Genomic DNA, 27,976 nt, shown 5'->3' with positions numbered 1-27,976 from the left:
AAGTAATCCATACAAACTGAGGAGAATGATGCTGTATCACGTCAAGGACGATTCCACGTGTTTGCACCCGTTCAGAGGAGAACCTGGCCGCCATCACAAATAATATCAGTCCCTAAATAATGTGTTAGCAATTAAGAAGAAAATCCAAGATGCTCGGCATTACCTGTCATGTAACTGCCTGCGTTGCTTGCGAGGAGGACGACAAGGCCAGTCAGCTCGTTCGGCTCGCCCATTCGGCCCATTGGGTTTCGGTCTGCCCACTAAATTATCGGATAGCAGTGGTCAGTATTCGCAAATTGTGGCGGAAGCAAGGATGCGGCGAATAGTCGTTGAAAGCAACATCAAAATATCGCAATCTTCTGGAGAGGAAAATATCTCATGTCATCGTGTATGAAGACTTACAATAGCTCGAGCATCAGCGATACCATCTCCTTCGTTGAGTATGGTGTCCATATAGCCGGGCGAAATGGAGTTCACTCTTATTCCATATCTAGCCCATTCAGCCGCTAAGCTATTCTTCATAGCTAGAACAGCTGCCTTGCTGGTGTTGTAAGCAACTTGTGGTTGCGGGAAGTTGACTCTGTGGCCAGAGATGGAAGCTATAAAAACAATACTTCCTCCGGTGCCTTGCAAAATTATTTGCTTCGCGACGGCCTGAGCACATAGAAATGACCCGGTTGTGTTGATATCGAGCGTCCTGCGCCATTCAGTAGCAGTCATTTCAACTGCGTGGACACAGCCTACTACACCAGCAAAGCATAGAAGGATGTCCACCGATCCCAAAAGCTCTGCAGTGTGAACAACGGCCTCGCTCACAGCAATTTCATCGGTGATATCGACCTGTTTACTCAGAATACTGGCACATGGATATTCGACTCTCAATCGCTCAATCTCGGCTTCTGCTTGGTCGAGAGTCCGATCAAAAATCATCAAGCCCGCCAGTCCATGCTCTAAAAGGGCCCGCGCTGCGGCTAATCCGAGTGTGCCTGCTCCGCCCGTGACTCTGCCCCAACATCAGTTTCACGCTGACCATAATTTAGGAGTGAATTCAGATACATTGCATTTCCCTCTACTTGAAATCTGGCTTTTGCCATGTCGCCTGATTGATAATTGGAGATCCTCTGCGTTGGTTTTGGCGTTCCCTTGTGTTTGTTGAAAGCCATTTGCGGTAGAACGCGACTTTTTAGGGCCTCCCTACCTGCTGCGCCAGCCTCTGATTGTGTCATGTTGTATTCGACTGTGGACCAACCGTATAAAATCTGATATCTCTTAGGAGATTAGTGGACGATGGTGAGTACAACTACGCTGTGTATGTGTCAATCAATGAAATAGTTCGTTTGGTTTAGTAATTATTCACCTTCAGTCACAGTTTTAACAATAAAGACAGACGTCGTTTCGTTTTCTGCAGCGAAGCTGTCGGAGGCGAGGCTCTCTTCTCTGAAGTTATTTAAGTATAACTGGCATGTGGTGAAAATAACTTAGTACGGGCAGCATAGATTATGTCTTCTTAATATAACGGCTCAGCAATTCTTCGTTCTAAGCTTAATCGTCAAATATTTTTTTATTTCACCAGTATTGTCCTTATGCAGATGGGCGACTGATGTCCGTAGCCACTTGTCTCATAACTGAGAGAGATGATACAGGGTATCAAAGTCCCAGGGCATTTCAACTCCGATAGGCCCTCTAACCCCATTCTGGGTTAACGCCCGGAAAGTGTCGCCCGGGCTACGGACACTGTTTTCCGAATGCCCAGTGTCAGACAAAAAAAAAACAGTTACTTGTACCCTTGGTAAAAAAAGTGGACGGTGGTGAGGAGCGGTAATTGTAAACTCGTTCTGCTAGATAAACATCCTTTAATTTGCTATAGATTCCTAGATTCCTATGATATAAGTTACATTCTTTTCGTTTTACAGATTCTTGCAGTTCAGCTGTTCTCATAATTCCCATACCCGTACTCGTCGCAGCATCAGTCGGACCATATTAGTCCGAGGAGGACCAAAGCCGATGATTTAAAGAGCAATACAATGCCATAAATGCTGGGCGGGTTCTTATCCATACTTGAAACATGGAGTCAATTTACTCTTTTCTCACCACCCGTGCGCTGTACCTTAGAAAGAGCCATGGTGATCAAAATCGAGTCATCGTGGCTCTAGCTGGCCCTCCCGGGTCTGGAAAATCCACAATCGCAGCTGAAGTTGTTTCGCGTCTCAACACATCGGGCTCACTGCCCATCGCAGCGGTGCTGCCAATGGATGGTTTCCACCTTTCACGCGCTACCCTCGATACAATGCCCAATAGCGCCGAAGCCTACGCTCGCCGAGGTGCCCCGTGGACATTTGACGCAGCTGGTGTAGTGCGCCTCGTGGAAGAACTGGCAGAATCAAGATTTGGGGCGCATAAGAAGACTATAATAGCGCCTAGTTTTGACCACGCAATCAAAGATCCTGTTCAAGGGGGCATCACTTTGGGCCAGGAGATTCAGTTTATACTTCTCGAAGGTAATTATTTGCTGCTGGATGAGGAGCCATGGAATAAAATAAGGGACTGGTTGATGAAACATGGTTCGTGGACGTGGACCCAGCCCTGGCGACGGAGAGAATTGCTAAAAGGCATATTCAAAGCGGTATTGAGTTGAGTTGGAACGGGGCATTGAGTAGAGCAAGGGATAACGATTTACTTAATGGCGATCAAATTAGAGACAAGTTATTGACTCCTGATGTAAAGATAGAGAGTATAGATAGTAAAAAATGACAATCTGCGCTTCGGCAGCCCTTTCACTTTCAGAAGGGCCCGGCGTGCGAGAGTCTGGTGTCTATATTTGCAGGCGCCATAAACGAGTACTCGCGACAACACAAACTTTAAAGTTCTAAGCTTCCACTGTGACTTCATAATTACTTGTCACGACCCGGCTCTTAAGGCCGCGATAATAGGCCAATAGGTTGGCTGGACTAAATTAACTTTAATCCTTTAATTAATTAGGAAGGGATTAAGATATAACTTTTTAATTTAATAGTAGATTAATAAATTATTTATTAATTTAAAGAAAGATTAATATTTTATTTATTAATTTAGTTTAAGTTAACTAAATATATAAATTTACTTTATATTATTTATTAAAATACTTAAATAGTTAATTATTATTAATATAATAGTATTTAAATTAAATATTTATAATAAATTAGTATTTATATATTAGTATAAATAATACTTTTCCTAAGGGATAAACCTTAGAATAGTTTTAAGGTTTATATTAGTAAAGTAGTTAAATTAATAAATAAATAATTTTATTATTAGTTATAAAAAGAAATATTTAAATATTTAATTTAAATACTATTATATTAATAATAACTAGTTATTTAAGTATTTTAATAAGTAATATAAAATAAACTTATATATTTAATTATATACTTTAAATTATTATAAATTATTAATAATTTTTATTAATCTTAGAAGTAAATTAATATAAATTATTATTAATTTTTATTAACCTATTCTTAATTAATTAGGTAGTCTAATATTTATCCAGGAGCGCCTACCCTATAGGCCTTTTTTATTACGACTATAAAGGTTAAGTCATAACACCGACCTAACTGCTTTGCTAATATAAACTATAGAACTACTTTAAGGTTTATCCCTTAGGAAAAGTATTATCTATACTAATATATAGATATCGGTTTATTATATTACTATAATAATAAATTAAGCCGTAGCTTTATGATTATTTATAACGAACCGCATTCCCGAGGGCAATGAAATATATTGCAATCTGGTCATTCTCAATACTGGTTTGAACTTATCTATTCACCCTGCGATGTCTTATTACATTTTCCAACTGTAACTTATTCATCCTTGCAAAGCGAAGCAGATAGGTTCCTGTACTAAGTGCATCCCTAAGGAAGTACGCCCAGTACTCACCTATAGACTCGAGTTTGTCACAAGATTACAAAGTATATCTAAAGTATGGGCTGCGATCTCCCAGCTCCAATAAATCAACATCACCGTACTTCTCTCTGATATCTTCTTCCGTCATTTGATCGCGCTGTGCATTGATTCTCTTCAACGCGTAGCGAAGAATTAAGCATGTGACAAACGCCGCACAGTCGATTCCCAAGATGAAGCCATAGCCTGTCCAATAGTGAGGCGCTTCTTGTGCGAGAAAGATATTAGAGCCTGCAATGCCACCAAGATTTCCCATACAGATGAGATGGGCCATGCCGACAGCTCTTTTGGAGGAAGGTGCGAGATTGTTTGCTGAATGTTACCAAAGAAGGATTAGTATGAGAGCTAGCGCCTTTCCCCCTTGCCAACTGCCTGGAGAGTTGTCTTACCGACAAAGCATAGAGTAGGGACCAGCGACATATAAATTCCAGATGTCGCGAGAAACAGCATGCCATATGTCAATCCTGGGAGCTGCGGGTGGGGAATTGCTAATAGAGCTGTGAACCCGGCTATTCCTACCGAAACTCCTAGAAGTATGAATGGAGTTCTCTGCCGGTAGTGATCCGAAACCATGGCGTTGATGACGGTGAATATCATGGCAACGACATAGATTGGAACTGTAAGGAGTTGCTATATCAGGAATCAGTAACCAAATCTACCGATTTACTCACATGCCAGCAACTTACGGCATCTGCAGCGGTGTATCCCAGTTCGAGAATTACTGTAGGAACTGTATAGGTGAAGCCGTAGGAGGAGATACTAGTAGCCCAATACATGAACTTCGAAAACGTCAATGTGGAGAACATATATATCTAAGCAGATAGAAAAGAACTCACCACAGCTGCCCACACTTTCCAGTCTGTGAGACCAGCAATAACTTGTCGTTTGTTTACTTTATCATTATTTGTGACCCTTCCTCGGCCGGAACCTGTGTCCTGTTCTAGCCTCAAGACGATGAACTCCCGTTCTTCAGTAGTCAGAAAAGGCGCCGTGTTAGGGCTATCAGGGAGCAGAGACCAGATGAAAAATGAAAGGAAAACGGTAAAAATGCCTTCTAAAATGAAGATCCTATACGCTGACTTTTAGTAGTTTGCCTCTAAAGAGTTATTATTCATATAGAGCATTGAACTGACCATCTCCAGCCTTGCAATCCCGCGACTCCATCCATCTTTTGGATTCCAAATGCGAGTAGGCCTGAAAATGCTCCGGCCAATGAGACTGCCGCGTAAAAGAATACCATTCGAGATTGGACTTCGTAACGCGTGTACCAGACAGTAAGGAGATAGGTTGCTACAGAGATTTAGAGACGATATATACCCGATGGCGAAGTCGTCTAACTTACCTGCGGGAAAGAACCCAGCCTATTCAAGAACGCATTAATACATGTTATTGGCAACTGAAGAGTATCTTTTTATTAAACTTACTTCTGCAACACCGAGAAAAATACGAATAGCCAAAAGTCCAGAAAAGTTTTGAACAATTCCTGTCAAAGTACTGTTATGGTTACCTTGCATTAGCTACCGTCAAAGAAGAGTGGATTGAATAAGGCATACATAACTAGTCCCCAAGAAAACATCATCAACGAGATCCAAATGGATGGTCTGGTAAGCTTGAGGATGACATTGCTCGGAACTTCCAGTAATGAATAGGGGATGAAAAATAACGTGACAGCTATGTTGTACTGTGTTCCTGAGAGATGGAGATCTTTCCCTAGTCCAGCAACTTTGGCATTGCCCACTTCTTACCGTTAGCAAAGCGACGTAAATGCAGAAGTAGTAATATTGTGGTAGAGTTACAGTTCCCTCGGTCAATAAAGGACACGAGATATAGAAATGACAAGAGCGGAACGAGGCGCCAGTCCACCTTTCTTAGGATTCGTTTCTGCTCTTCAGGGGTGAACGAAACCTGATAATTTTCCGCTTGTTCAATGGAGGGACGTTCCTTTTCGAACAAGTCATTTTTTTCTAATGCCTCCATGGCTGGCACAGAAGTTCCGGACGGTTCTGTGGCTTTCAAAGTCATAACGCTGCGATTCCAGATATCTGTTGATTAAGGTGCTGAGAGCACGAGTAGCTAGATATCCAGCATAAGGCTACGAGCTTGGTGGAAAGTCAATTGAAAGAGAGTGCTGACGCACAAGTTTGTTTTATACCCAATTTTGCGTCGTCCGCCTCTCACCTTGTATTCTCGCTGTAGCCGCATGAGGATATGGTCAAGGTAGTCATGTTTCCGATGGATCCGTAAACCCCATGGGGAGTCGTGGTGTTCTCCAGATTTCAAGGGCGTCTATCTTCGTCCGGATTATTGACCGCTATCAATACGTGGGCCCTTAGCTGATCCAATGGTCAGAAGCTAGTGGCCATACAGGTGTAAAGAATACGTAGGTAGTAGAGCTGAACGTTGATCGGGGCGGCATTGGCTCCGAGACATTACTGACTGGGCTGGGTAAAAGTGGCGGAGACGGTGCCGAGCCATTGCGCTGCGAGCTTCGGGACGGCGTCCGCAACCTGGCGATATTCTAAGTGCTTCAGTGGCAAAGAATACTTGTATGTTCGAAGGAATATCTCGGGGACGATGAACAGTTTTCGAAAGTTGTTTATGCCAAGCTTGTGGCTGGATACTAGATTGGAGATTTGACGCAAATGGACATAGTTTGCTTCGCAGCGCGGAGATGTCATAACTGGAGACGATGGGCGTAGTCTAGCGGCGGACGACGATACGACGCTGTATTCGGACGCAGATCAAATAAAGTAGTAATCTTTTTAAAACGAGCATCGTGGTGTTAGATCTCTAAAAACTAAGTTCACGTTCCTTTCATATGCGTTTGCTTAACGTCAGCATGTCGACCATTCGCTCCTCGTTCTGGCGCGGTGGCGTATGCAACGCCCTCATTTTCCATAAATCCGATCTTCCCACGGACCGGTCAAAATGGCAGCCTCTGTTTGCAGCAGCCCTGGGCTCTCCCGATCCGTACGGCAGGCAGCTAAATGGCATGGGAGGCGGTGTTTCATCCCTTTCCAAAGTTTGCGTTGTCTCACCGTCTACGCGAGATGACGCCGATGTTGATTTTGAATTCGTTCAAGTCGTCATTGATGATGGGTCACTGGATTTCGCTAGTAACTGCGGCAATATGACTGCTGCCATTGGACCATTTGCCCTGGACGAGGGACTTGTCGGCTCCTCCAATGTCACGTTGGCTTCTGCGATGAAACACGCAAGCGTACGCATCTACAATACCAATACCAAAAAACACATTATTGCTTCATTTCCCGTAAATGGAGACGTTCCGAAATTTATCCCCCATGGAACTTGTCGAATGGATGGGGTTCCTGGTACGGCATCAGAAATCCTGCTCTCTTTCCAATCGCCCGGTGGAACACAGACTGGAAAGGTGTTACCCACCGGTCAGGGCATAACATCCATGAATGTTAAAGACAAGAACGGAAGGAAAATAACGGCCTCGCTGATAGACGTGGCAAATCCGGGAGTATACGTGGACAGCAGCGATCTCGAAATCGCACCAGATATTACACCTGCTGAGCTAGACCATCAGAAGGATACAATGGCTTTGTTAGAAGCTGTTCGTCGGGAAGCTGCAAGATTGATGGGTATGGATCCAAACACTGGGAGTGTGCCCAAAGTTGTGATATTGTTCAAGCCTACAGATGAAGAGGCATCTAAGGGGGCCAATATTAAATCCTTAACCCTATCCATGGGACAAGCTCACAAGGCCATACCTCTCACTCTAGCTCTAAACCTTGGTGTTGCCTGTCGAATAGAAGGTACACTAGCTTATGGGCTAGCAAGGAATATGAGTCAAGACGGGAGGGTGACAATACAGCATCCTAGTGGGATGATAGACGTTGGTGTTGATATATCAGGGGAAGATGTCTTGAGCACAACTCTATATAGCACTGCAAGGTTATTGATGAAGGGCGAGGTGAATGTTGAATAGGGGCACGTACTGTATGTTGAGTGGCAGTGAGATACGATGGGTTGTAGAGTACGCTCAACCAGGCTCCCACAGTACTATGGCTTCAGGGGCTTCTTGACGACCTTTCAAACGAGTTCAATAGTTACGAGGTATAAATAGCTTTGTAAAGAACAATCTTACTACTAGTTGATATGAAGTTAGTGATACCTGACAAGTTCACAACATTGCTTTGGCAAGCTGATGAAGGCAGCCATGCGCTGCTTGTCACATCCGCGTCCCAATCGCTCCATGCAATAACGATTCAAACTATCAAAATCGTTCAAATAAGGCCAACTCAGTTTTATTTTTTGTAAAGAACTAGTGAGCAGCCAGTTCGTACATCACGCCGATCCCTATCATTTCCCTTTGCCAATTCATCCTACTTACAACGCCCATCGTGGATCAGAGCTACGCACACAAATCGTACGTTCACTCTCGCCACAACCTTATAATGAAGCGTAACAGCTAGACTATCTCATTCCACACTACGGACAGCGAGCGCCGTGATTGCAGCGCTGACATCTTTTCACCTGCATCAGACGCGTTCTCTAAAATTGTGGCTTCGGGCCGCCGTCCGCCACTCCAACAAGAGCTCCTGCTTAATCATCCTTTTCTACATTCAACCACATAGTACCCCTTAGTCCTTTACACAAGTACACCGTCCTCCTGTTGTTCCCGATATGGCGCTTTCCGTGATGGGTAGCACTGGCGAAGAGAGCGATTTTATTTCTTAGATGTAGCAAGCTCTTAGACCGTGATATGCATGTAGTGACCAGCAACGGTCAGTTAATGTCGGCTTGGGATAATGGGGAATCAGGGCTGAGATCCAGCTCGCCATTTCTTCTTCCTTAAATCTCGAGCTGCTAATTAAAACCTCAGAGCAAGCGAGATAAGATCCTAATATGTAAATCCGTTTAAAACTGTATGATAAAAAAAGTAGAGAATGACAACTGAAAATAAGTTCCTGAAGACTTTTACCCCGAATCATGAAGAAATTCCACAAACTGAATTATCGTAGAGGTATCTTATTCGCAGGATCCTCGGCATGTGCCATAATGCCAATGCTGTATCCCCCGGTTCAGTGGGGGTCTTGTGAAACACAGCCATCGGAATCTTCGTCACCCTGATAATCAGTTAGAGCAGGTGACAGAAACAATTTGAACATTGTCCGACAACTTGACTCCATTTGTATCTTTGGGACATAAACCGTCGTGTGGCCGTTCTCGCCACCGCCACAGGTTGAGCCCTCATACCTGAAGCTGAAGTCGCATTTAGCAACTCCAATATTGGCGCCGACGTTGATGTCGCCGCAAAGTTTACCATTAAGGTTGGACAATCTGAGATAGAAACCGAACTTCTTGCCTGTAGATTCATTGCGGGCCTCACCACACTGATTATCCTTGCCGTTGCTGTAAACAACTGGCAGCGACATTTCATAGGCTTGCCGTTTATTTATAAGCCAACTTCACCTCGTTTGTAGAGGTCAAAAGTTAGTCCAGCCAGATACAAAAGTCTTTATAAGTTCGGAGCGAGCTAAAGCTTGGGTGAAAAGCGGCAAGGCGCCGAGAAGAGTGGTGATAGCAACCTGGAACTTGAAGAACATCAGAGAGGGTTCTGCTAAATGTGACAAGCTTCTTGGACATACCTTCATCTTAACTGACCCCTACTAGGCTAGTCTTGTTTCGTTGAAAAATTAGTGAATGATAGGAACGGAGAGGCCAGTTGACGCTCTTACTGGGTCATATTGATGTAGAGTGTTTTGTAGGAAGGTTGAATATTAATAGACAAAATTATTCCTCTGGCCGTTGTTGATATCACGAAAATCAACACGTTTGAATGGGGGGGTTTTTTTTACTCGCCAATGTGATGGTAAGGATCTGTCAGAAGCAGCCTGCATATCCTTCAAATAGCGGTTTAGGCAGCCGACCTAACCAGAGAGAGTGCTTGTTGGTCCTATTATAGGGAGCCATTCATACCTCTTATGTGTGCTGAAAAAGTCATTTCTAGGGCAATTCTCTCTATCATCTCTAGATAGACGGTGGTAGAAAAAGATCTGACCGCAATGCTACACTAATGCCCTTACACGTTCTACCCTTGCTACCCAATCTCATCTAATGAGCAAAACGTGTAAATTTGATTGGCGAAGAATATATGACCGCTTTGTCTTGCAACCAACATGCCTCTTGCAGCCCAAATGAATCACTAGATACTTGATAAACCAGTGTCTTGATGAGGGAACTACAAGTACTCCGTACATTATGGTTAATTAGGCAGCCTCCCTTATCCCGATTCCCCCAACCCCGCTATTGCTCAGCCTCCTTGCTCATTCTTGCTTCCACTCTCCCTCTTTTCTCTGACCATTTTCGTCAACCATCATCGACTTTGGTCCCAAAATCGCCACTGAAACAAATTCTATTAATGCGTTTTAAAAGCTGAGAGTCAATTTCAAATATGGCACAACAAGGCGGCACATGGCGTCCCTCAGGTACGGCCCGCTTCCCTGTTGATTATAAGGTTTACTAATAGCCTGATAGATATTAAGCAGATCAAACAGCTTAAAAAGAAAGGAAATAATCCTGAATCGCTCAAAGACGAAAAAGTCCTCACGAGTCCCGAAACCTCGAGTAGCCAGGATAACAAGACCGACGGACAGGAGTGGGACATCGTTAAAGACTCTGATGCCGAGCCCGAGACACAAAGAGGTGGCTTTTCAAGCCAATTTAACTTTGAAGTCGGCTGGGGGAAATGGAAGATGACTCTACTTAGCTGGGACATTAACGTCCGAAGGAAAGCAGTACAGACCAAGGGAAGAGACCCGTCATCTGCTTCCATAACTAGGAACAAAAATAGTGATACTCAACCGGCTGAACGTGACTAGCTGCGGGAGTCTTGCTATTGCGTATGTAGCTTGCGGCTTCTGATCACATCTTATTTAATAACATAATCCATTTCTAAAGAATATGTTGTTTAATCAGCCCTCTTCCTTCCGTATGAGATGATTGACGGTAGCATTACTGGTAAGGTTTAACAGCTTCAAGACATATATTGGCTATGGATATGCTGCGACTGAATGTGATGTATACAGCTATACCCGACATTGTACATAGCTGTCGTTCCTACTTCTTGATTCATTATGTGGCCGGCCAAGGATTACTCTAGTAATCAGCTGCGTGAATAACCCGAGAGGTGAATTATATTGCTACACTCAAAGGCTCATGCATAGGCACCCCTTGGACGGTGGAATACTGTAGTGACTCCTTTGTCTTTCATTATCAACTATGACTGGTCGAAATGTTGTGTATTGGAGACGATAAGACACCGCTTGGTTCTTGCTCATTTAATACCGACAGTTTTGCCGTCTAGTGTCCCAATGCCAAATGGTATTTGATTCATCCCGTAGGTGATTGCTGCGTGAACAGGATTGAGATGGAAATAGGGTTGGAGGTGTGACGCTGATATAACTGCATAAGTTAGGAAACTACGATATGTTTAGGTAGTGATGAAGAAATGTATTTAGTTGCTATAGCCCACTGCTACTTTTGCAGCTTGGTTTGCTGCATTATTGCCAGACACTCTAATGCAAACGAGAATTTACTAGAGATAGCCCGATATCCCACACCAAGATCTGTAACATTTCGTAATTATATAACTTCAATTAGTATGTATATATAAACTATTTATTAAGTATGCTTTTAGATTTAGGAAGCATTCGGGGATATGCTATTTGCTGAATCAAGTTAAGCAGCCCCTTGGACCTAATACCAGAGTGCTCACTGGCGCTGCATTCGGATCATCAACCTTCTATCCTTCAGTGCCCTCGTTGTCTAGCACCGTTGTATCTTGAGTGGCTCTTGTAATGCCAAATAGAACTACAGTACTTAGTCGTAATATCTTTTCCATGATTGTACTTCCCAAGTTAACAGATGCCCAAGTAACGTTTCAACACGTCCAAGAGAATGTCTCACTCGTTTTGGAGCACCTTAGTGGAAGGCTAGTATTGGGCGATAACTCATCAACTCACGAAAAGGCATGAAGCCCGTAGTCCTCTATACACGAGTACTGGAGACGCGTTAGGTAAACTGGTGCTAAGTAAGCACACTGAATGGAGCAACACATGAATAGTTATAATAATTTGTTATTATAAGCTAGGTAGCTTGGGGTTCTTAGTGCCCTTCAGCTGGTTCAGCTTGTGCTTTGCTTCGCCTAGCTTCGGTCTTTCCTTCTTTGGAGCTTTCGATTGCAGGTCTGCAATCTTGTTGATTGTGGATTTGGTTGTTCGTTCAGCCATCTTGCTGTTGCGATCGGGTTGCGGCTATTGCGGTGCGTTGTCTTCTTGTGCGGTCTTTTGAAAGCGTTGTGTGCGCAATCCATTTTCAGGGATTGTCGCTGCCTTTTATAACCTGATGGAAGGATCAGGCTTATCTGGTCTGGTTGAGTCATTGAACTATAAGTCGCGGGGCTTGAAGCGTAACAGTTGCGTTGTGCTTGAACCTTGTTGTTCGGGCCGTTTTGCGCACGTATCGGCCATACTTTGTGGCCTGAATCTTCGAGGTTTGACTTGGTCGGCTGTGGCCGATCGGATTGGGCTACGAATTGATTCAGGATTTTGAACCAAAGGCTGGGGCGTAGCCTTTCTCTGACCTAGCTATTGCAGCTTTACTGACCCTCTTGATAATAAATATAACCTCTACAAGGGACCCGTGTAAATAAGGATTGTACTGCCCCGTGGACCTATGCGGCGCCCTATCTATGACATTGTTTGGTTATATGTGGACACTTGTACGCTAAACTGTTGAGGGAATCGAACAGTTTTGAACACAAAAGGCTGAAACTATACATAACACAAGAGCTGCAGTTAATTCGGTAAGGGTGTGCACTTATTGATTTTTTGTGTGTGTATATATTTATCTTGCGGTCGCTGTTTTTCTGGTCGCCGCTTGATTGCGTATCGAATTGCAATGCTTTATACTTTGGATATGTTCACATACAATCTACCTAGGTACAATGTGCACTCAGAGGACCAAATTCGGTCAGTACTAGGTAGGTACCTACCAAGCCATATGGAACGTTGAACATGGCTGTTACCTTTCGTACAGAGGTACTGAAATCTCGCTTATCTCTATTTCAAGTGCGAAAGCTCGCCAGGTGAATAAAATTTCATACACAGTATTCCGATTGTTGTAACAACGGTGTGGAAAGGTTATGTAAGGCTGCTGAGACTGACTTTTTACCAGAAAAGTAAGCCAGTTGTCAAGTATCAATTCCCTGGAGGCAGTATATAAGTTGGTCAGCCCAGCTTTTCTCACTAGCATCCGGCATTGGAGAAAGAACACTAAAACTTGGAAATTAGGGTCATTGATTCAATTGCCGTTTATTCGATATCCTGCTCAACCAGAACCATGGCTACTAAGGAGCGCATACCCGCTTGCCGCATCCGGACAAGGTGTCTCATCATTTCAGACACGCATGGAATGCAGCTGCCAGTCGACATACAGACGCCTGTCGACGTAGCTATTCACTGCGGCGATCTGACGCAACATTCAAGATTGGACGAATTTCAATCCGCCATCGAGCTTATTGAGAAATTAAATGCCCCTCTAAAGATTGTTATTGCTGGGAATCACGATTTCTCGCTAGACATACCTATTTTTAAACAAAAGATCTTGGAAGCAAACAGACTTTCACTGGAACCTCTGGATAACGTGACCATAAGAAAGGAATATGGCGACTACGGCACAGCCCGACAGATGCTGCAGGAGTCTAGAAAAAAAGGTATCATCTTCGTTGACGAAGGTTCGCATCGGTTTTCCCTTCAAAATGGTGCTCTTTTAAGGATCTATGCAAGCCCATATACGCCATCAACAGCATCATCCTCCGGCTGGGGCTTTCAATACAGCGGCATCCACAATTTTGAAATCGAAAACGGGATCGACATTGTTGTTACCCATGGTCCGCCTCAAGGAATCATGGACTTATCTGCAGAAAGGAAAAGAATTGGATGTCCGCAACTTTTGCGGCTGTCGCAAAAGCTCAACCACGAATTCACTGCTTCGGACATGCTCATGATGGATGGGGCGCAAAGATGGTAGCTTGGAGACCTCAAATATCCGACATGCCGTCCCACTTCACCGATATAGACAACGATAAGTCCTATGTCATCGAGAATATGATCAGCCTAAATGGATCCAAATTCGAATCAGCGGAAGAGATGAAGGCAAGAGAAGATAGGATGAACGGCTGTAAAGAGCGCGGATACTGTGAACAAGAATGGACTGACTATACCACGCTCGGAATGACCTTGTTTGTCAATGCTGCTGTGTCTGGCAATAATGGCTCAAATCAATTACCGTGGGTTGTGGATATTGAATTGCCACTCAATAGTTGACGTTTTAGAATCAGCAGCTGAGTATTGAATCGTAAATATTATATTCGGCGTATTGTAACTAGAAGCACTGGACCTTATTCTTGCCAATTTTGGTAGATAGAAACACTGTCCAACAAAAGGCAATGTTACAAAAGCTCAATGTCTCACGTTACACGCTACCACCTATTCTCACATCGCGTTAATTGAGACTACTATCTAATGCAATACCTGATTCTAGCAGCAACGGGTGATATTTTGGAAAACTGGATATGGCAAATGTGATAACCGACTGTACTTATGTCTACACTGTATCTTTATCATTTTACCGTACAGTATGCGCGCACAGCGATTCTCAAGTCACCAAGCAACGGTTATGGCAACTTTGAACATCTTCTTCTATAAACGACTAAAGGAATAGTAAAGTCAAAGAGTACCCGGATTGATCTCTTATAAGAAACTCCCGAGCGCAAGGTTAGTATTTGATCGATGGCCACTACCAAATATCTAGTGCTGCACATCATTTACTTTCTTTTCTCTTCTTTTCTTTTTTTCTTGCGTGTTCTTTACTCTTACAAATTGGTATTTAGAATCACCTCGTTGGTAAGGAGCTTCAGTCCAATCACCCATACAAAATAACAGCTACGCCCATTGCAGAGAACCCTTTATCCACCACAAGGGTGAACGATTTACCGAGCACAATTTGGGGAAAAGAGAAAAGTACAAGATGGTTTAACTTAGCGCACGCTATTTCGCAGCCGCTTGACTCATAAACGCTGGTTCAGCTTTCTTGTAGAGAATTTACCGCAGTACCGAGGGGCGATCTCGCGCCAAAGAATACATGTATCGCTACTCTTTAGCAGAACTCCACCTGCGAGCATCTCTCACTTACTACGATTTTCAGTATTCGGCATATCTCAATATGTATGAGCCAGCTCCTCCTCGTCCCAAAAAGACCAACATTTATCGCTCTCGCACTGGTTGTAAAGTGTGCAGGCAGAGACGGAAAAAGGTGTGTGGAGCAATTGATTGCAAATTTGGGGTTTCAGTGACACAGCTGACGGTTCAGTAGTGCGATGAGCGGAAACCTTGCAGCCTGTGTATGAAGCTCGGGGTATCCTGTGAGCAGGTCTTCCCAACTTTCGAGTTTCGCAGCGTCGTAGGCCCGTCAAGGTCCCGCAAGGCTGGGGTGCGACAAAGCACTTCGCAGCGTCAGCCTGATCGGCAATCAGACAAACGTGTTGCTGTAACACGGACTCCGCCAAAGCATGCGCGATTCTCGTTCCCAAGGATCGAGGGCGATGTTGACACAACTTTCGGCCCTAACATTTTGTCAAATGAAGACACGACCTTGAAGACGGACTTAAGCCAATCATATGCCCTAGATGTTGATAATGGAAACCGAGAAACTCTCTCTGGCTCTCGCCCTTTGGAGGAATCGTCGCACTTGAGGATCGCTGACGGGATGTCTGTCAGCTTAACCCCATCCTGTCTGCTACAGCAAAGAACGAATGACGTTGTCAGATTTTACATGAGTGCTTGGGAGGTGCATTGTTTGCCAGCTCTAAACTTGTCATTCGAATTCATGGCTATCCGTGGTCATTCGTCACTCATCACGGATGCCATGGCCACCCTTGCAGCCAATCGCTTGAGTCGGAAACTGCCGCAGAGGCGATTGTTCAACTCGTTTGATTCACCATGGTTCTCTTTCCGACCAGATATGGGTCATGAATGCCTAAGCAGTGAGCTGTATGGCTCTGCACTGCGTAAAATGGTGCTTTGGAGCCCTGAAGAGTTTGACTTGTATCCAATGTTGGCATTCGTCACGTTGGTTCTGTTCTGCTATGTGGAATCCTCAATGGGTAACTTCAAAGAGTTTTACACACATTCCCAAGGTGTAGAAAAACTGTTAAAGAAATCCGCTAATCTTGTCTTTCCTCACGGTGCTGGCTTGCTTGCGGCTTGGGTGGAAGTCAAGATGCAGAATTGGTGGCGCAGGGCATATTTCGGAGTTCCTGAGTTCTTTCAGGCCTACACCGATCCGTTGCTCGATCCAAAACTGCAGCTCATTCTGGACACCGATAGCGGTCGTACGGCGACTATACTTTGGATTCTTTGCGAATCGCATCGTCTCAACACTGCCGCTCGCATTGCGTGCTGGGCAAGGGCAAGGCAGCCAGATAACGGTCGGACAACCAGAAAAATCACAACCTTTACGGTTAATACCGCTTCATCATCAGAGCATACCATGCCCTTCAGTGAGTTTGTGGCCCTGATGGAGATGTACTCCGAAAAGCTAGAGATGTGGCGCGCATCCTTCCCAGACTGGGTCGAAGTCACAGGAAATCCGAATTATCCGAAATGTCTTGACTTGCGAAACCCTGAAAATGAGGCTATATATTTCCCGTCTCATAAGTTAGCCATGAACATGGCTTATTACGTGGCGGCCCGTGTTATGCACTGCTCCGGGCCACTAGAAAGCTTTGCAAGTGCATCAATCCATAATATTGACGATATTTATGAGGAAACAGAAGCTTGGATCTTCATCCTGCTGCGCATCGCTGCTGGGATCAGCTGGGAGGAGTGCATTTCCCTCAATGCTTACACCATCGGGTTCGCTGGACTGTTACTTTCGTGTGCTCTCTGCTCTCGACGTCTTGAGACTGGGCTTTGGATCGAAGAGTGGTTAGAAAATTGTCTAGAGCCGGGTAGGTTTGAAGAGGGAAACTTCCCTGTCTTTCAAATCCTGGACGCGGTACGACTGATCAATCGCGAACGCAAAAATGGCGTCGATGTAGTTTCGCTGTTTCAAACGGTGGATGATGGGGGCGGTAGGGGGAAGTTTGGATCATATTCCAGCCAGCGAATATGGTCGATGCTGGTCTACGGAAGGTGTAGAAGTACGGGAGAGTTGATCTCTTACTATGTTTCGACAAGGGGCTTGGTGGACACTGTTGGGGAGATAGAGATGTAGATTCTATATGGTATCGGTGATAAATATCACAGCCGCCAGCCTAACTCGATCAATAGATGCTATATAGAGTATTCTACTCAATGGGCGTACATCACAAGAGGTGTTGGTAGCAGCGGTGCTTTAGTTCGTGTTAAGACCATTTGCTACTGCGATCGTTTCTCCAGCGCCTATCTTATATTCTAAGTCCCATATACGGCTATACTTAGACTTCCCAATACTTTGCACATAACAAGCTTTGCCTTCTTTATGGTGACTGCTTCGAGATACATAATTGACACCACTGAAAGTGTCTTTACTACTTTATATCCTGAAACCGCTTCAAGATAGAGGCATTCCCAACTCGTGTATGCACAAGCCTACTATTATCACACTCACCTGCTTTCTAAACGCTTCGAACTTCGGACCTAGCCTAGCGTTTGTGGTGCACGGGAACGCAATGTTGGGATAGGTGTCAGACACTAATATCCCCGATTGTTTTTGTAATATCTCAAGCCTTGCCACATCTGGTCCACGGAAGCGCAGCCCATGTGGACAAGTCGAAAGTGTCAAACAGATATTGGGTCTGAATGTGGAATAAGACGATTTGAACTTTACCTCTTGTGGTGAACGGGAGCGCCAGCATGCATTTATCCATTGCGCTATAGGAGCTAACGTATGTATTCAGTTCTTCCCCACTCACGCACAAGCGCTCAGAGATGCACTGTACAAAACTGCGTCTAGGGAGTTAACGCGGGAACAGGCGCCTTACATCGCGAATCATTGCGTCGTTCCTGAGTCGTCTCTTATTTAACAGGCTCTTGCCCAGATTCGTCCTGAACAAAATCAGGACATTGTTTAAAAAAGATCTCTAATTCAGTACAATATAGAATAGTCTCAAATGTCTTTCCAAAAAGTTGGAGTATTTACTGACGAGGCGCCCACGCTTCGCCCAGGCGTTTACACTCCAGCCATCGTCGCCAAAGGCTTCGTATTCACATCAGGTGTATTGGGTGCCGATCCTATTACAAAGAAAATTGTTCAAGGCACGATTATTGATCGATTTGTATGTCATCTTTCTTGTCCGATTCTTAACTAAATCTCATTGTGTTTCGTAGCACCAGATTATGAAGAATCTTGAGGCTATTCTTCAGCAGGCCAATTCCGGCCTGGAGGGCGTAGTGGAGGTCACGGTATTTTTGACCAATATCCTCGACGCAGATGAGTTGTCTGTCCCCTACAAAACATACTGGGGAGACCTCAAGCCTGCACGCACGTAAGTTTAAAATGGCCTCTAATGTTACTCATTCTAAAACAATTGCTTTTTAAGCTGTGTTGCCGTGAAGGAACTGCCCTATGGCTCGGATATTGAGATCAAGTGCGTTGCAGTAGTTAAGGGTTAGCTGACTGATTTCTGGTTGCGCTGTGGATGTTAGTAGTTCACGTTAGTGGGATCCATAAGTAACATTTCTAGCAAAACGATTGCAGATGGTTTATATAAGAATTATATTTCATTGTTTCCATGCAAATAATATGAATGTTACATGGTAATTGGCATTTTCCACCCGTTTGCCCTTTCCCAAACATCTACAACTCGCTGCCCGTTCTCCGATGAATCGACTACATAATACCAACCATACAAGGCTCCGGTAATACAAGCATGATTTGGGAAAATGCGAACAGTCTGACCTACTTGTAGCGGTATTGGTTGTTGAGAATTTCCATCGTCATGTCCCTTGATCAGTCCCCATGACACAATGCAGTGTTCCTGACTCACCCGCTTCACGATCAGTCGGTGATCAAGATTAGGCATATCAGGAGAATAAGCGTCGCGATCGATAATTCCCCATCCCTCATATGCCGCACAAGGCTCACGTCCCAATCCCAACACTCCAACTGCAAGTAAGGCTTCAGGTTGCTGCCGCTCGCCATCGTTATAAACGCTACAGACTTCTGCCATGACAGAAATGGCTATCTCATCCTCGTAGTCGCCTAAGTGAGCTCGGGAATGCGTGGACAACTGTTGAACATCGAGCAGAGAGTATACACCAGCGTGAAGTTCAAGTTTGGTGCGAAATCCACAGTGCCTTTCGGTCACGACCTTGTACAAAGTCTGTCGCAAATTCTCGGCGTCCGCTGATAATACTCCCTCAGCCACAACCAAGTTCTCTATTGAAGTTACCTGCGGCGAGGCTCCGACACTGATGGTTATTTCTTTGTCACTCGAGAACAGGTGCGCGTTTTTTTCGAGCGCATCAAGACACCCGGTGAGTTCGCCTCCGAGATTGGCCATTGCTTGCTTGGCGGTGGAGTCATTGTAGCTGAGACTACTGTGCGAGTAAAGCCCAATGAAGTTTATTTTACCTTCATTGTCAAGGTTTATCAGCCTTGAAACCAAGTCGTCCTTGTTGAGACCTGAAGGGGGTAGGCCTGCTCGGTGGTAGCCGGTGTCGACCTTCAAGTACACTCCAGCTGGAAAAGAGGCTTGCTCTGCAAAGCGAACCGCATGACTGAGCTGGGATGCGTGATCAATCATGACAGAAATGGTGCCTTGACCCAGCCGCCGGCCGATAGCTGCCAGGCGATCAACCTGGGAGGGTGGCAAGGGGATACCGTAAAGGACATTGACCTGGCGGCCACTTTCCATAAATTCGTGTAACAATGGTTGTAGATACTCGATTTCAGCAACGGTTGATGCTACGAGTCGGACGTCTTTTTCCCCTTCCCCAGCTTGCAGGCGAACTCCTTCCAGAGTCTATCGTTCCAATGTCAGCTCTAGGAGTTTGGAGCATTGGAAAAAGAGCAACTGTATCTACCTTGTGTGTCTTGACATGTGCCCGAAAGTCTACACCTAAATACTCCACCGCATCTAGTAGAGATTTGCAGTGCCGACGCATTTTGGCCTTGTCTAGTACCAAAGCCGGCTTCGGCAGTTCCGTGATATGCTTCCCGACATAGTGTTGTCGAAAATCACCTGCTGTTTGTAAAATTTGGCTTGTCGTTTCCATCTTGAAGTACGATGAATTGGCTGTTAAACGAATAACTGACTGCACTTGGAGCTGTTCACAAGAGGACCTTGGGTTTGTCAGTTCACTGCCGTGCATGCACTTCTTATAGCCTGTGATTGCAGTCTCTTCTGCCCTCAACTAGCTGAATGCGAAATAGAAGCGTCAACCAAAAAGAGTGCGCGGGTGCGACATCAGGGACTGGGTATCCAAAATACTGCGGCTATTCCGGATGAGGTGTGCGGCTGCGACTTGGACACGAATTTAGCATCAGTGGGGTGCGTGGTACTGTCTGTCCAAAGAGAAGACGGGACGTAAGCCACAGAAACAACGTCTCGAGCTTAGAAACCCGTATTCTTCATAAAGAGCACAAGTCGTATATATAGGGTGAGTCTTGCTCATATGAGTCCATTGAGTCGACAGCCCCCCAAGTTAACTAATATCTTATCCAAATTCATCATACGTCACAAATTGTCCATCATCATGACGCCTTCATCGCAGAGCTGGAGACCAAAAGTGATTATATTCGACCTCCTTACCGCCCTGCTGGATTCTTGGAGTCTGTGGGATGCGTCCACGCCGTCCGCAACCGCAGCAGAGGGACGAGTTTGGCGTGCACGCTATTTGGAACTGACATTCAGCACCGGCGCTTACATCCCGTATGAGCAGCTCGTTCATCAAGCTGCAAAGGACGTTGGCTTGCCTGAGTCAGCTCCAAAAACGTTGTTGGAAAACTGGGACAAACTGCAGCCATGGCCCGAAGATGCCCAAGTGTTGGAGCAGTTGAGACTGCGAGGTTATAAGCTCGGCGTAGTTACCAATTGTTCGAAACGTCTGGGAACTATTGCCGCGGATATAGTTGGAAGATTCGACTCTATTGTCACCGCAGAAGAGAGCGGCTTTTACAAGCCTACCGAACAAGCCTACCAGGCTATCTTGACGAAGATGGGTGTTCAGTCTCAAGAGGCATTGTTTGTTGCAGGCAGCGCAGGAGATGTTGAGGGCGCAACAAACGCTGGCATGAAAGTTGTTTGGCATAACAAGGTTGGGCTATCGAGAAAGGGCGAATCGATTCCGCTCAAGGAGGCTACTCGTCTGGATGATGCTTTGTCCGGCTTTATGTAATGCTAATTGCTCTTTGATACGTAACACATTTTAGGCGAGTTTCCTGGTGCGCAGCTTGTCTTGATTTGCATTCAGATGTGATATAATGTTGCACAGATAGCGATACTACGGCTATTTTGGATGTACTCTGAGCTATTGAGAGCAGCCCTTGCTAGTTAGGTTTGCGTCCCAGTCCGGCTTTGTATTTCTAAGCATCTTGATGCCGAAATGTTGAACTTGTTAAAAAACATTTTAGCGCGTGTTAAAAAGGAGTTAGCCTGTTGACAACGAATTCCAATAGGCTGAGGCAGCGGTTTAATAAGACGAAAACCAGCATTTGAATGCCAGTAGAGGTTGAAAGTTGCTTGTAATTTGTCCGTCATAGATCCGTGCTCCTGGCAAGGGTTCTCACTAGTTTGTTTAGTTATTATTGTGAGTCATTTATTCTTTACAAGGGTTTCGTAAGCATTTCTTGTTTCGTTGTCAAGCTCGACAAGAGAGATAGTACCAAGAGGGGGGAAGCATGAACCTTAGGAGTTGGAAAGTTATGATATATACTGTCAAGCGCTGATCAGAAAGACATCGTCTCCATATGGTATATACATACCTTGAAAAAAGCTGACATAACAATTGATACTTCCGAGTTATTTCAGATGAATCTATGGAGTGTTTATTAAAAAGATAGACAGTGGAAGAACTATCCACCTACTTTGAGTATTGTTGAGACTGGTGCTTTTCAATTCGCGTTTCGGTTTTAAGCACGTAGTCTTAAAGCCTAAGACCATAAGATCCTCAGCTTTTTCCCGCCTTTTCGAACCCCATAGCTGAAGGATTAGGATTGTGGTATGCTTGTGTCCAACGCGATGATCCGACGTTCTGAAACGGCCGCGTCAGGCCGGGGTTGCCGAACCAAAGAGTGCTGCCTTGGCCACCAATGCCTAATTACCGCTGACCAATGGGATACAGAGGCCAGAATGGTCCGATGCCAGCGAGATCAACTAGGGTGTTGGTTTCAAAGCCAGTTGTCGCTGCATCTCACCCTTTTCTTCATAAGGCTAATGCCACTAAACTTGCTCAGGTAAGGCTGTTGGGTCAATGACACGGGAAGTGGGAAGGGCGTGGACCCAAGAATCCTCTTCGGCGGTGGAAGTGCGCATGAGAGAGTAGCAGACCCCGAATGGCCAATAAATATTTGTCAATACTTGCCATTATATATGTTAATTTTAATTTCCGCATCTCCCACTCGTTAATCCAAGTTCTAACATACCCACCCCTACATGTCCTCAACAACAACTATCGACGTCAGACGCCATGAGCATTACTTCAATATCTGGTTCAGAACCTTCGCATTTCCAGACACACGATTTTAGTTGGCTGGAGGACCAGTACCCAGAAATAGATTTCGTTCAGTTCACTGACACAGCTCTTAAATCGACTTCTGCTCTGGGTTGTGGAGGAGAAAGCTGGTTACTGGGCTTGAGTTCTACAAGCTTGAACGTAAGCGGATCAAGTTGAATGTGTCATAGCCTGATACGTTGCATTATATAAGGAACTTCACACTAATATATTCAAACTTAGGATATATCTAATGTTGTATCGCCAGAAACAAGTCGCTCCCCAGCACCGGAAGAAGTAACAAGAGAATCATCTAATTCGGATGGCGTCGTTGACACCACAAGAGCTCCAAGGAACGCACCACGCAAACGCCCCGGCCGTTACAAGAATGCACCTGCACATGTTTTAGACGTATGTGGCATCTCAATATATATATTTATTTTCTCTTGAACTGAAACTAAATATATGCCACATGTAGCGTCGACGAGAGCAGTGTAGAGTGGCCCAGCAGAAGCATCGTCAGCGAAAAGACAATCGTATAGCTCAGCTTGAAAAGGAGCTGAAACATTTGAAAGAGGAACACCAAATCGTGCTAAATGCATATATGCTACTAGATAAAGCATACAAAGCCATCGCAACGGAAGTTTCATCAAATCTTCCAGAGGGGGCTAGGCATGCGAGAGGGTTCTGCCAGGAGAAAATTTAAGAGACCGAAGAAATGGCGTCAGCTTTAATTCATGAGGAACTGTCCTATACATACAACAGGTTATCAGATCCGCTGATAAGATTATACCCTGGCCTTTAGGTACTGTTGCCTAAACGTCCATCAGATTAATAAAGTAGTTGATTACTGTGTATAAATATATATTCGTCACGATTTGCAGCTGTAGTTACTGCTAACTGACATATGTAAACACTAATCACAGCTTTAAAACCTAAAATAAATTAGATTTCGAAACAGTGCAGTGGTATGCACTTATTTTAGGCCTTTCTTCGTCTCCATTCCGATAGGTGATACCAACAGCCAGAGATAGAGACTCGAACACTCTACACAGATCCTAACGCGTTGCGATGCGGCTGACTATGAACAGATTCCACTGACGTAAAGTCTTTTGTTCTATGTGAGTTCTCTTCAGTTGTCGCCCATATGCAACAACCATCGAGAATACAAGAACTTCTGTATAGATTGTAAGTACAAAAATGTATCTATCGTCGAAAATTGGGATAAATAAAACGAACTGAGTCCAATATGGGTACAATACAGTTCACCATAGTATCTAGAGGTACCAAACATCTTCCTGAAAAGCTTAATGGAACCAGCAGCTTCAGCATGGTGTTAAGTAGTTGTGGTGTGATAATTCGAGGTGGCTACATCAGTACTACCGCCAAGAGGTTCGGCTGGGCGCAATGTAGATTACTGCAATTGGGGTCTGTATCGCTTGGGCTGAGCCGAAAAGGCTCATGAGAAACGGAAGGATAGCTAGGTGTGACTAGAGTAAGAGATATCTCAGAACATCGTCTGGCGTGGGACTGCAGCTCATATCTTGTTTTCAGTCGAGCTGTAGTGGCAAAGAAAAGGCGCTGGCGGACTTCAAGTTTGTAAAAAGGGTAGAATGCTAGAGGGAGCGTAAACAGTTGATTCATGTGAGTGTGTGGTGGTCAGAGAATTACGATTTCGTTGAAAAGTAATGACTCGGTCTCCTAAAAATTAGTATAAGATAACCTTCCAAGAAACAATCCTATTACTGGGGTTTATATCGACAAGCGATTTAGTTAATTGGATCGGGCAGAGATACTACTTAGCTCGTAATAGTAATAACAAGACCACTACTTAAAAATTGATGGGTATTGTGAATGCTCTATAAATGACCCGGTTAAGTAGTCCAACTAAAGGTAATGTAGCTACGGAACACCCCACTGAACTAGCTCGAATGACACCATGACATCAAAAACACGGCTTGACTAACTTCTATAAAGAACACGCCAAGGAACCATCTGATCTATCTGCTGCGGCTGCGCTTCTTTTTTGATACAGTGGCCATCTCGGCTGCATTGGGTTGTGGTAGCTTGCCATGGTTCTTCTGCCTAGTTCGCAGGCGACGCTCGTCTTTTATTAGTAAGCCGTATGAGCAATAAACATAGCTACTCATTGCTAATAGAAGCAAACAAATCTCTTCAGCAAATATATACCAGATTAGGTCTATAGAATATTTGAGAAAGCCGTCTCTCTTCACTGTCCGTGTTTGAGGATGGTGATGGGCAATCGGTCTTGAATTTATCTGCGAGGATTTACCCTAGACGCTGTCGGTGCAAATGTCTGGCAAATTAGGTAGTTATAAAAGAGATCTGTGAAGAACACTTTGCAACAAAAAGAATACAAGCCATCTTCAAGAGATCTTAACGTAACAAACGTAATATTAAATGAATAATAAATATCGATGGCATGAAAAAAGACATTCATTATAAATGTGTAAACTTTGTAATAACACAAGGAACAAATGATCAAAGTTATGCGGACATGCATAAGCACCATGCTAACTATTTCCTTATTTGCTTATTTATTTTCTCTTTTCAAGGTCCCCCACCCATCTTTTCCTTGCATTGCTCTTTCTTACCTTTTTCTCCCACTCCTCTCACATAGCAGCACAAAATGGCCAAAACACAAATAAACCAATTTTGGATATGGATCCTTTCATCTGCTGCAATCATTGGAGTCCTGCTTATAGCCTTTCCTGCGCTGCATTCTCTCTCGGCTTCTCCTCCAAGCCCATCAAAATCCACAAATAACGACGGAACAAAAAAAGCACACAATACTATCTACAATCCTGGCGACAGTGTTTTACAAGGGGCTAGATCATCTAACGAAAGGCCAAATTTTCTCTTTGAGTTCCTCGAGCGCCATGATATCGAGTCGCTGGATAGCGCGGCTGATGAAGCGTGGGATCAAGCAATGAGCACTCCTCTCGGTGGCTTTCTCTTGGTTAAGCACAATGAGACGTATGACCTGGGCTGGGGTGTCAGCATGTTTCACAGTGTCCACTGCTTGAGAATGCTGCGCGCTACGATGCAGAATTACTTTGGCCTTGCTGCAGAAAACACTGGCCATGGGACACATACGCATGGCGGACGCGATGGTGCGACCCTGAAAGTAGATGAGAGAACGCATGTTGAGCATTGCTTGGGCTATATTGGTCGAGTGCGTTACCATTTCCCCCTCTTCTATACGGAATTCAGATTCATATTAACGTTGCTTCTCACCGCATTTAGGCTTTGCTATGCAATGGAGATGACACTCTGGAGCCACCATTTACGAAAAAAGACGCAGATGGTAATATCCTCCTAAGCGCGGTCAATGGACAGGGCCATCAGCATTCTTGCCGTGACTCAACGCTGGCTTGGCAAACTGTGTTTGCATCCGAGGAGGATCCCGTAGAACCTTTCGAATGGTCTGCCGGAGATACAGTTCGTAGTGTATTCGGGAGAAAATAGTCCTTGGAATGTATGAGTAGTCACAGATAGCAAGAAGAAGCACAGAGAGTCACCAGGAAATGCAGTGAATCTGAAGAAGTCATAGTTTTTTACATATTCTTTTTCTTAAAAATAATAATAATTGAGAATTAATTCTCTGCCCCGCTTAGATGTATACTATTCATCTCCTCCGAATCGCGCTTCCAATTAGTGAAAATGGTCGACTCTGTAGTCGCCTGGTCTGGGAAGCAGGGTGGCGTTGGAGTCTAGAGTAACCATGTGCTGCATCATCCAATCGTGCAAGGTCTCGAAATTACGGCATGTGTGCGTCCGACTGAACTCGGGATCTGTCTGACCATCGTCTCCGACCCAGTAGAACGGAACAAGTCCAACATCAGCCGTACACATGATCCGTTGGCGCAAATTGTCTATGCAATGGTCTGCGAAAAACAAGAACAAATTAGCACACAACTCTTGGTCTTGACTCAGAACCATGTTCTTCGTAGACGGATGGTGCCCACGTACCAACGTGGACGGATAGCGTGCGATCTGGATGCTGAAACTCGTCTGCGCCGAGCTTTCGATAGTAATCATGGTTATACCATGTCGCCTTTCGAAGTAGATTCTACACAGAGAAGAGTTAGATCAAAGTGTTTTGGGGGAGAGATAAGCGCGTCATACCAAGCAATGTAGTTGATGAAATACTTCAACATCGGCAGGAATCCCCGTCAGATTGGCTTGATCTGGACCGCCAGCGAGATGAATGTGATCAGATGTTAGATCCGATTCACTGGCTTGATCTTCGGGAATGAGAAGGAATCCAACTGCTCAACTATTAGTCTGATAATGGTATAACAAATGATTGGCATAGGGAAGTAGGAGATAGTAGAATATGTATCATACAATTGGCGCCTGCGAAGTTCCACGCAGCATCAGTCTCCGGCGATGGAGGCTTACGATAACGGCTGCCCTGGCTATAGAATGTTGAGTCAAACTTGACATGTATTGTCTCGAGGTTCAGATCTCGAAGCATTGGCGCGAGGCTTGGAGGTTCCGCCACTGACGCCGGAGCATGACATTGTGGTCTTGTGGAAGCGGTGATCCAGAAAGTAAGAAGGTTGGTTGCACAGAGCAGCACTGGGAATCCGATGACAGCACTGTACCATCTACAATTGGAGCTACGTGATCTCCTGGGTGCTGGTGAGAAGTTTGTGCCTGCGTCTGTGTCTGTGTCTGTGCTGCTTTCTTCTAGAAGACCCTGTCCCTGTTCAACTTCATCAATATCTGAGATGGTCTTGCCATTGATCTCTTGTTTCCTGAATTTATTCATGTTGTTTTTCTTTCTTTCCTTCTTTCTTTCTTTCTTTCGCCTCTGCTTTTCCCTAATTCTGCGATTGTCTTTGGCGGGGTATTGACCAAGAGGGATACGTGGGATGAGAGAGTGGGATAGATGACGGTCAACCTCCGTCGTCCAGAGAAATGCCCGTTCGCATCCGCAAAAGTAGAAGAGGGTCTTACATCGTGTGATATTAGCGGGCTTTGTGTATCCAGGTTGCCAGGTTATAGATACGAAGTAACCGTGGTTTGAACTGCATTAGTATGCAGTAGCTAGCTTACTCTTAAGTCCAATGCAGTAGTGCGTCTTACTTGAATGCATCGCAATATATCCATGCTTCTTTCCCCCACTTACTCGTACGAACTACTTATTCTAGTGAGTGATAAGCGATCCGTCGCTGCTGTACCAGGGATCATCTGGCGGGTGCGCGGCTATCCACCTCAACCCGCAGATTACTCGTACAATGAGGACATCTACGGAGTAGGCAATGCAGGATTTTTTGCCT

The 27,976-nt window shown here is 44.7% G+C and overlaps 13 protein-coding genes across 13 annotated transcripts; 9 read left to right on the top strand and 4 right to left on the bottom strand.

Moving 5' to 3' along the window:
- Window positions 1-71: 71 nt before the first annotated feature.
- On the bottom strand, window positions 72-1,226 carry V8C40DRAFT_269139 (NAD(P)-binding protein; the record flags this gene model as incomplete). The annotated part of the gene is made up of 4 exons (XM_083220049.1): window positions 72-112; window positions 164-260; window positions 403-1,003; window positions 1,057-1,226. The coding sequence occupies 4 exons, from the start codon at window positions 1,224-1,226 to the stop codon at window positions 72-74; spliced, it is 909 nt and encodes a 302-aa protein (XP_083069968.1).
- Window positions 1,227-1,851: 625 nt separating this feature from the next.
- On the top strand, window positions 1,852-2,765 carry V8C40DRAFT_253517 (P-loop containing nucleoside triphosphate hydrolase protein; the record flags this gene model as incomplete). Its single annotated transcript, XM_083217635.1, has 1 exon — window positions 1,852-2,765. A coding segment is annotated over exon 1 (565 nt), but the record flags the coding sequence as incomplete, so codon positions are not given.
- A 1,175-nt stretch (window positions 2,766-3,940) lies between these two features.
- V8C40DRAFT_269137 (major facilitator superfamily domain-containing protein) lies at window positions 3,941-5,916 on the bottom strand (the record flags this gene model as incomplete). Its single annotated transcript, XM_083220048.1, has 9 exons — window positions 3,941-4,251; window positions 4,329-4,569; window positions 4,626-4,718; window positions 4,776-5,007; window positions 5,073-5,229; window positions 5,282-5,300; window positions 5,364-5,433; window positions 5,493-5,676; window positions 5,736-5,916. 9 exons carry the CDS (start codon window positions 5,914-5,916, stop codon window positions 3,941-3,943), a joined length of 1,488 nt encoding a protein of 495 aa, XP_083069966.1.
- Window positions 5,917-6,774: 858 nt separating this feature from the next.
- On the top strand, window positions 6,775-7,894 carry V8C40DRAFT_281821 (PrpF protein; the record flags this gene model as incomplete). Its single annotated transcript, XM_083221685.1, has 1 exon — window positions 6,775-7,894. The coding sequence occupies exon 1, from the start codon at window positions 6,779-6,781 to the stop codon at window positions 7,892-7,894; it is 1,116 nt and encodes a 371-aa protein (XP_083069965.1). The 5' UTR covers window positions 6,775-6,778.
- Window positions 7,895-10,363: 2,469 nt separating this feature from the next.
- V8C40DRAFT_269134 (uncharacterized protein) lies at window positions 10,364-10,790 on the top strand (the record flags this gene model as incomplete). The annotated part of the gene is made up of 2 exons (XM_083220047.1): window positions 10,364-10,397; window positions 10,447-10,790. 2 exons carry the CDS (start codon window positions 10,364-10,366, stop codon window positions 10,788-10,790), a joined length of 378 nt encoding a protein of 125 aa, XP_083069964.1.
- Window positions 10,791-13,231: 2,441 nt separating this feature from the next.
- V8C40DRAFT_253514 (Metallo-dependent phosphatase-like protein) lies at window positions 13,232-14,408 on the top strand. Its single transcript, XM_083217634.1, has one exon. The coding sequence runs from the start codon at window positions 13,312-13,314 to the stop codon at window positions 13,999-14,001; it is 690 nt and encodes a 229-aa protein (XP_083069963.1). The 5' UTR covers window positions 13,232-13,311; the 3' UTR covers window positions 14,002-14,408.
- A 748-nt stretch (window positions 14,409-15,156) lies between these two features.
- V8C40DRAFT_253513 (Zn(II)2Cys6 transcription factor domain-containing protein) lies at window positions 15,157-17,440 on the top strand. Its single transcript, XM_083217633.1, has 2 exons — window positions 15,157-15,285; window positions 15,346-17,440. The coding sequence occupies exons 1-2, from the start codon at window positions 15,196-15,198 to the stop codon at window positions 17,245-17,247; spliced, it is 1,992 nt and encodes a 663-aa protein (XP_083069962.1). The 5' UTR covers window positions 15,157-15,195; the 3' UTR covers window positions 17,248-17,440.
- A 569-nt stretch (window positions 17,441-18,009) lies between these two features.
- Window positions 18,010-18,703, top strand: V8C40DRAFT_253512 (Endoribonuclease L-PSP). Its single transcript, XM_083217632.1, has 3 exons — window positions 18,010-18,289; window positions 18,342-18,499; window positions 18,554-18,703. Exons 1-3 carry the CDS (start codon window positions 18,125-18,127, stop codon window positions 18,624-18,626), a joined length of 396 nt encoding a protein of 131 aa, XP_083069961.1. The 5' UTR covers window positions 18,010-18,124; the 3' UTR covers window positions 18,627-18,703.
- Window positions 18,704-18,763: 60 nt separating this feature from the next.
- V8C40DRAFT_276932 (uncharacterized protein) lies at window positions 18,764-20,231 on the bottom strand (the record flags this gene model as incomplete). The annotated part of the gene is made up of 2 exons (XM_083220905.1): window positions 18,764-19,978; window positions 20,040-20,231. The coding sequence occupies 2 exons, from the start codon at window positions 20,229-20,231 to the stop codon at window positions 18,764-18,766; spliced, it is 1,407 nt and encodes a 468-aa protein (XP_083069960.1).
- A 370-nt stretch (window positions 20,232-20,601) lies between these two features.
- V8C40DRAFT_253511 (HAD-like domain-containing protein) lies at window positions 20,602-21,399 on the top strand. The gene has a single exon (XM_083217631.1). The coding sequence runs from the start codon at window positions 20,631-20,633 to the stop codon at window positions 21,351-21,353; it is 723 nt and encodes a 240-aa protein (XP_083069959.1). The 5' UTR covers window positions 20,602-20,630; the 3' UTR covers window positions 21,354-21,399.
- A 1,172-nt stretch (window positions 21,400-22,571) lies between these two features.
- On the top strand, window positions 22,572-23,544 carry V8C40DRAFT_253506 (bZIP transcription factor). The gene is made up of 3 exons (XM_083217630.1): window positions 22,572-22,829; window positions 22,911-23,078; window positions 23,146-23,544. The coding sequence occupies exons 1-3, from the start codon at window positions 22,644-22,646 to the stop codon at window positions 23,371-23,373; spliced, it is 582 nt and encodes a 193-aa protein (XP_083069958.1). The 5' UTR covers window positions 22,572-22,643; the 3' UTR covers window positions 23,374-23,544.
- Window positions 23,545-25,254: 1,710 nt separating this feature from the next.
- On the top strand, window positions 25,255-26,295 carry V8C40DRAFT_253504 (uncharacterized protein). The gene is made up of 2 exons (XM_083217629.1): window positions 25,255-25,863; window positions 25,935-26,295. Exons 1-2 carry the CDS (start codon window positions 25,318-25,320, stop codon window positions 26,154-26,156), a joined length of 768 nt encoding a protein of 255 aa, XP_083069957.1. The 5' UTR covers window positions 25,255-25,317; the 3' UTR covers window positions 26,157-26,295.
- V8C40DRAFT_76993 (oxidase ustYa family protein) lies at window positions 26,177-27,687 on the bottom strand. Its single transcript, XM_083223410.1, has 4 exons — window positions 27,039-27,687; window positions 26,817-26,959; window positions 26,661-26,760; window positions 26,177-26,575 (listed from the first exon to the last, which is right to left on the bottom strand). The coding sequence occupies exons 1-4, from the start codon at window positions 27,463-27,465 to the stop codon at window positions 26,343-26,345; spliced, it is 903 nt and encodes a 300-aa protein (XP_083069956.1). The 5' UTR covers window positions 27,466-27,687; the 3' UTR covers window positions 26,177-26,342.
- Between the last annotated feature and the right edge of the window lie 289 nt (window positions 27,688-27,976).

This window comes from Trichoderma camerunense, assembly GCF_050948025.1.
Source record: "Trichoderma camerunense strain CBS 138272 chromosome Unknown V8C40scaffold_17, whole genome shotgun sequence".
In the NCBI taxonomy this organism is placed as follows: domain Eukaryota; kingdom Fungi; phylum Ascomycota; class Sordariomycetes; order Hypocreales; family Hypocreaceae; genus Trichoderma; species Trichoderma camerunense.
Note: the sequence above shows the minus strand (reverse complement) of the source record. Positions and strands in the feature narration are given on the sequence as shown.

What these genes read in the sequence shown, in the direction of transcription:
- V8C40DRAFT_253504 (XM_083217629.1), top strand. Translation starts at nt 25,318, where the DNA reads ATGGCCAAAACACAAATAAACCAATTTTGGATATGGATCCTTTCATCT. An exon ending in GCTTGGGCTATATTGGTCGA is followed by an intron (nt 25,864 to 25,934) that starts GTGCGTTACCAT and finishes CACCGCATTTAG; the next exon opens with GCTTTGCTATGCAATGGAGA.
- V8C40DRAFT_253513 (XM_083217633.1), top strand. Translation starts at nt 15,196, where the DNA reads ATGTATGAGCCAGCTCCTCCTCGTCCCAAAAAGACCAACATTTATCGC. An exon ending in GCAGGCAGAGACGGAAAAAG is followed by an intron (nt 15,286 to 15,345) that starts GTGTGTGGAGCA and finishes ACGGTTCAGTAG; the next exon opens with TGCGATGAGCGGAAACCTTG.
- V8C40DRAFT_253511 (XM_083217631.1), top strand. Translation starts at nt 20,631, where the DNA reads ATGAGTCCATTGAGTCGACAGCCCCCCAAGTTAACTAATATCTTATCC.
- V8C40DRAFT_253506 (XM_083217630.1), top strand. Translation starts at nt 22,644, where the DNA reads ATGAGCATTACTTCAATATCTGGTTCAGAACCTTCGCATTTCCAGACA. An exon ending in TGAGTTCTACAAGCTTGAAC is followed by an intron (nt 22,830 to 22,910) that starts GTAAGCGGATCA and finishes ATTCAAACTTAG; the next exon opens with GATATATCTAATGTTGTATC. An exon ending in CACCTGCACATGTTTTAGAC is followed by an intron (nt 23,079 to 23,145) that starts GTATGTGGCATC and finishes TGCCACATGTAG; the next exon opens with CGTCGACGAGAGCAGTGTAG.
- V8C40DRAFT_76993 (XM_083223410.1), bottom strand. Translation starts at nt 27,465, where the DNA reads ATGAATAAATTCAGGAAACAAGAGATCAATGGCAAGACCATCTCAGAT. An exon ending in TTCATCAACTACATTGCTTG is followed by an intron (nt 26,761 to 26,816) that starts GTATGACGCGCT and finishes TTCTCTGTGTAG; the next exon opens with AATCTACTTCGAAAGGCGAC. An exon ending in CACGCTATCCGTCCACGTTG is followed by an intron (nt 26,576 to 26,660) that starts GTACGTGGGCAC and finishes TGTTTTTCGCAG; the next exon opens with ACCATTGCATAGACAATTTG.
- V8C40DRAFT_253514 (XM_083217634.1), top strand. Translation starts at nt 13,312, where the DNA reads ATGGCTACTAAGGAGCGCATACCCGCTTGCCGCATCCGGACAAGGTGT.
- V8C40DRAFT_253512 (XM_083217632.1), top strand. Translation starts at nt 18,125, where the DNA reads ATGTCTTTCCAAAAAGTTGGAGTATTTACTGACGAGGCGCCCACGCTT. An exon ending in GCACGATTATTGATCGATTT is followed by an intron (nt 18,290 to 18,341) that starts GTATGTCATCTT and finishes TGTGTTTCGTAG; the next exon opens with CACCAGATTATGAAGAATCT. An exon ending in GACCTCAAGCCTGCACGCAC is followed by an intron (nt 18,500 to 18,553) that starts GTAAGTTTAAAA and finishes TTGCTTTTTAAG; the next exon opens with CTGTGTTGCCGTGAAGGAAC.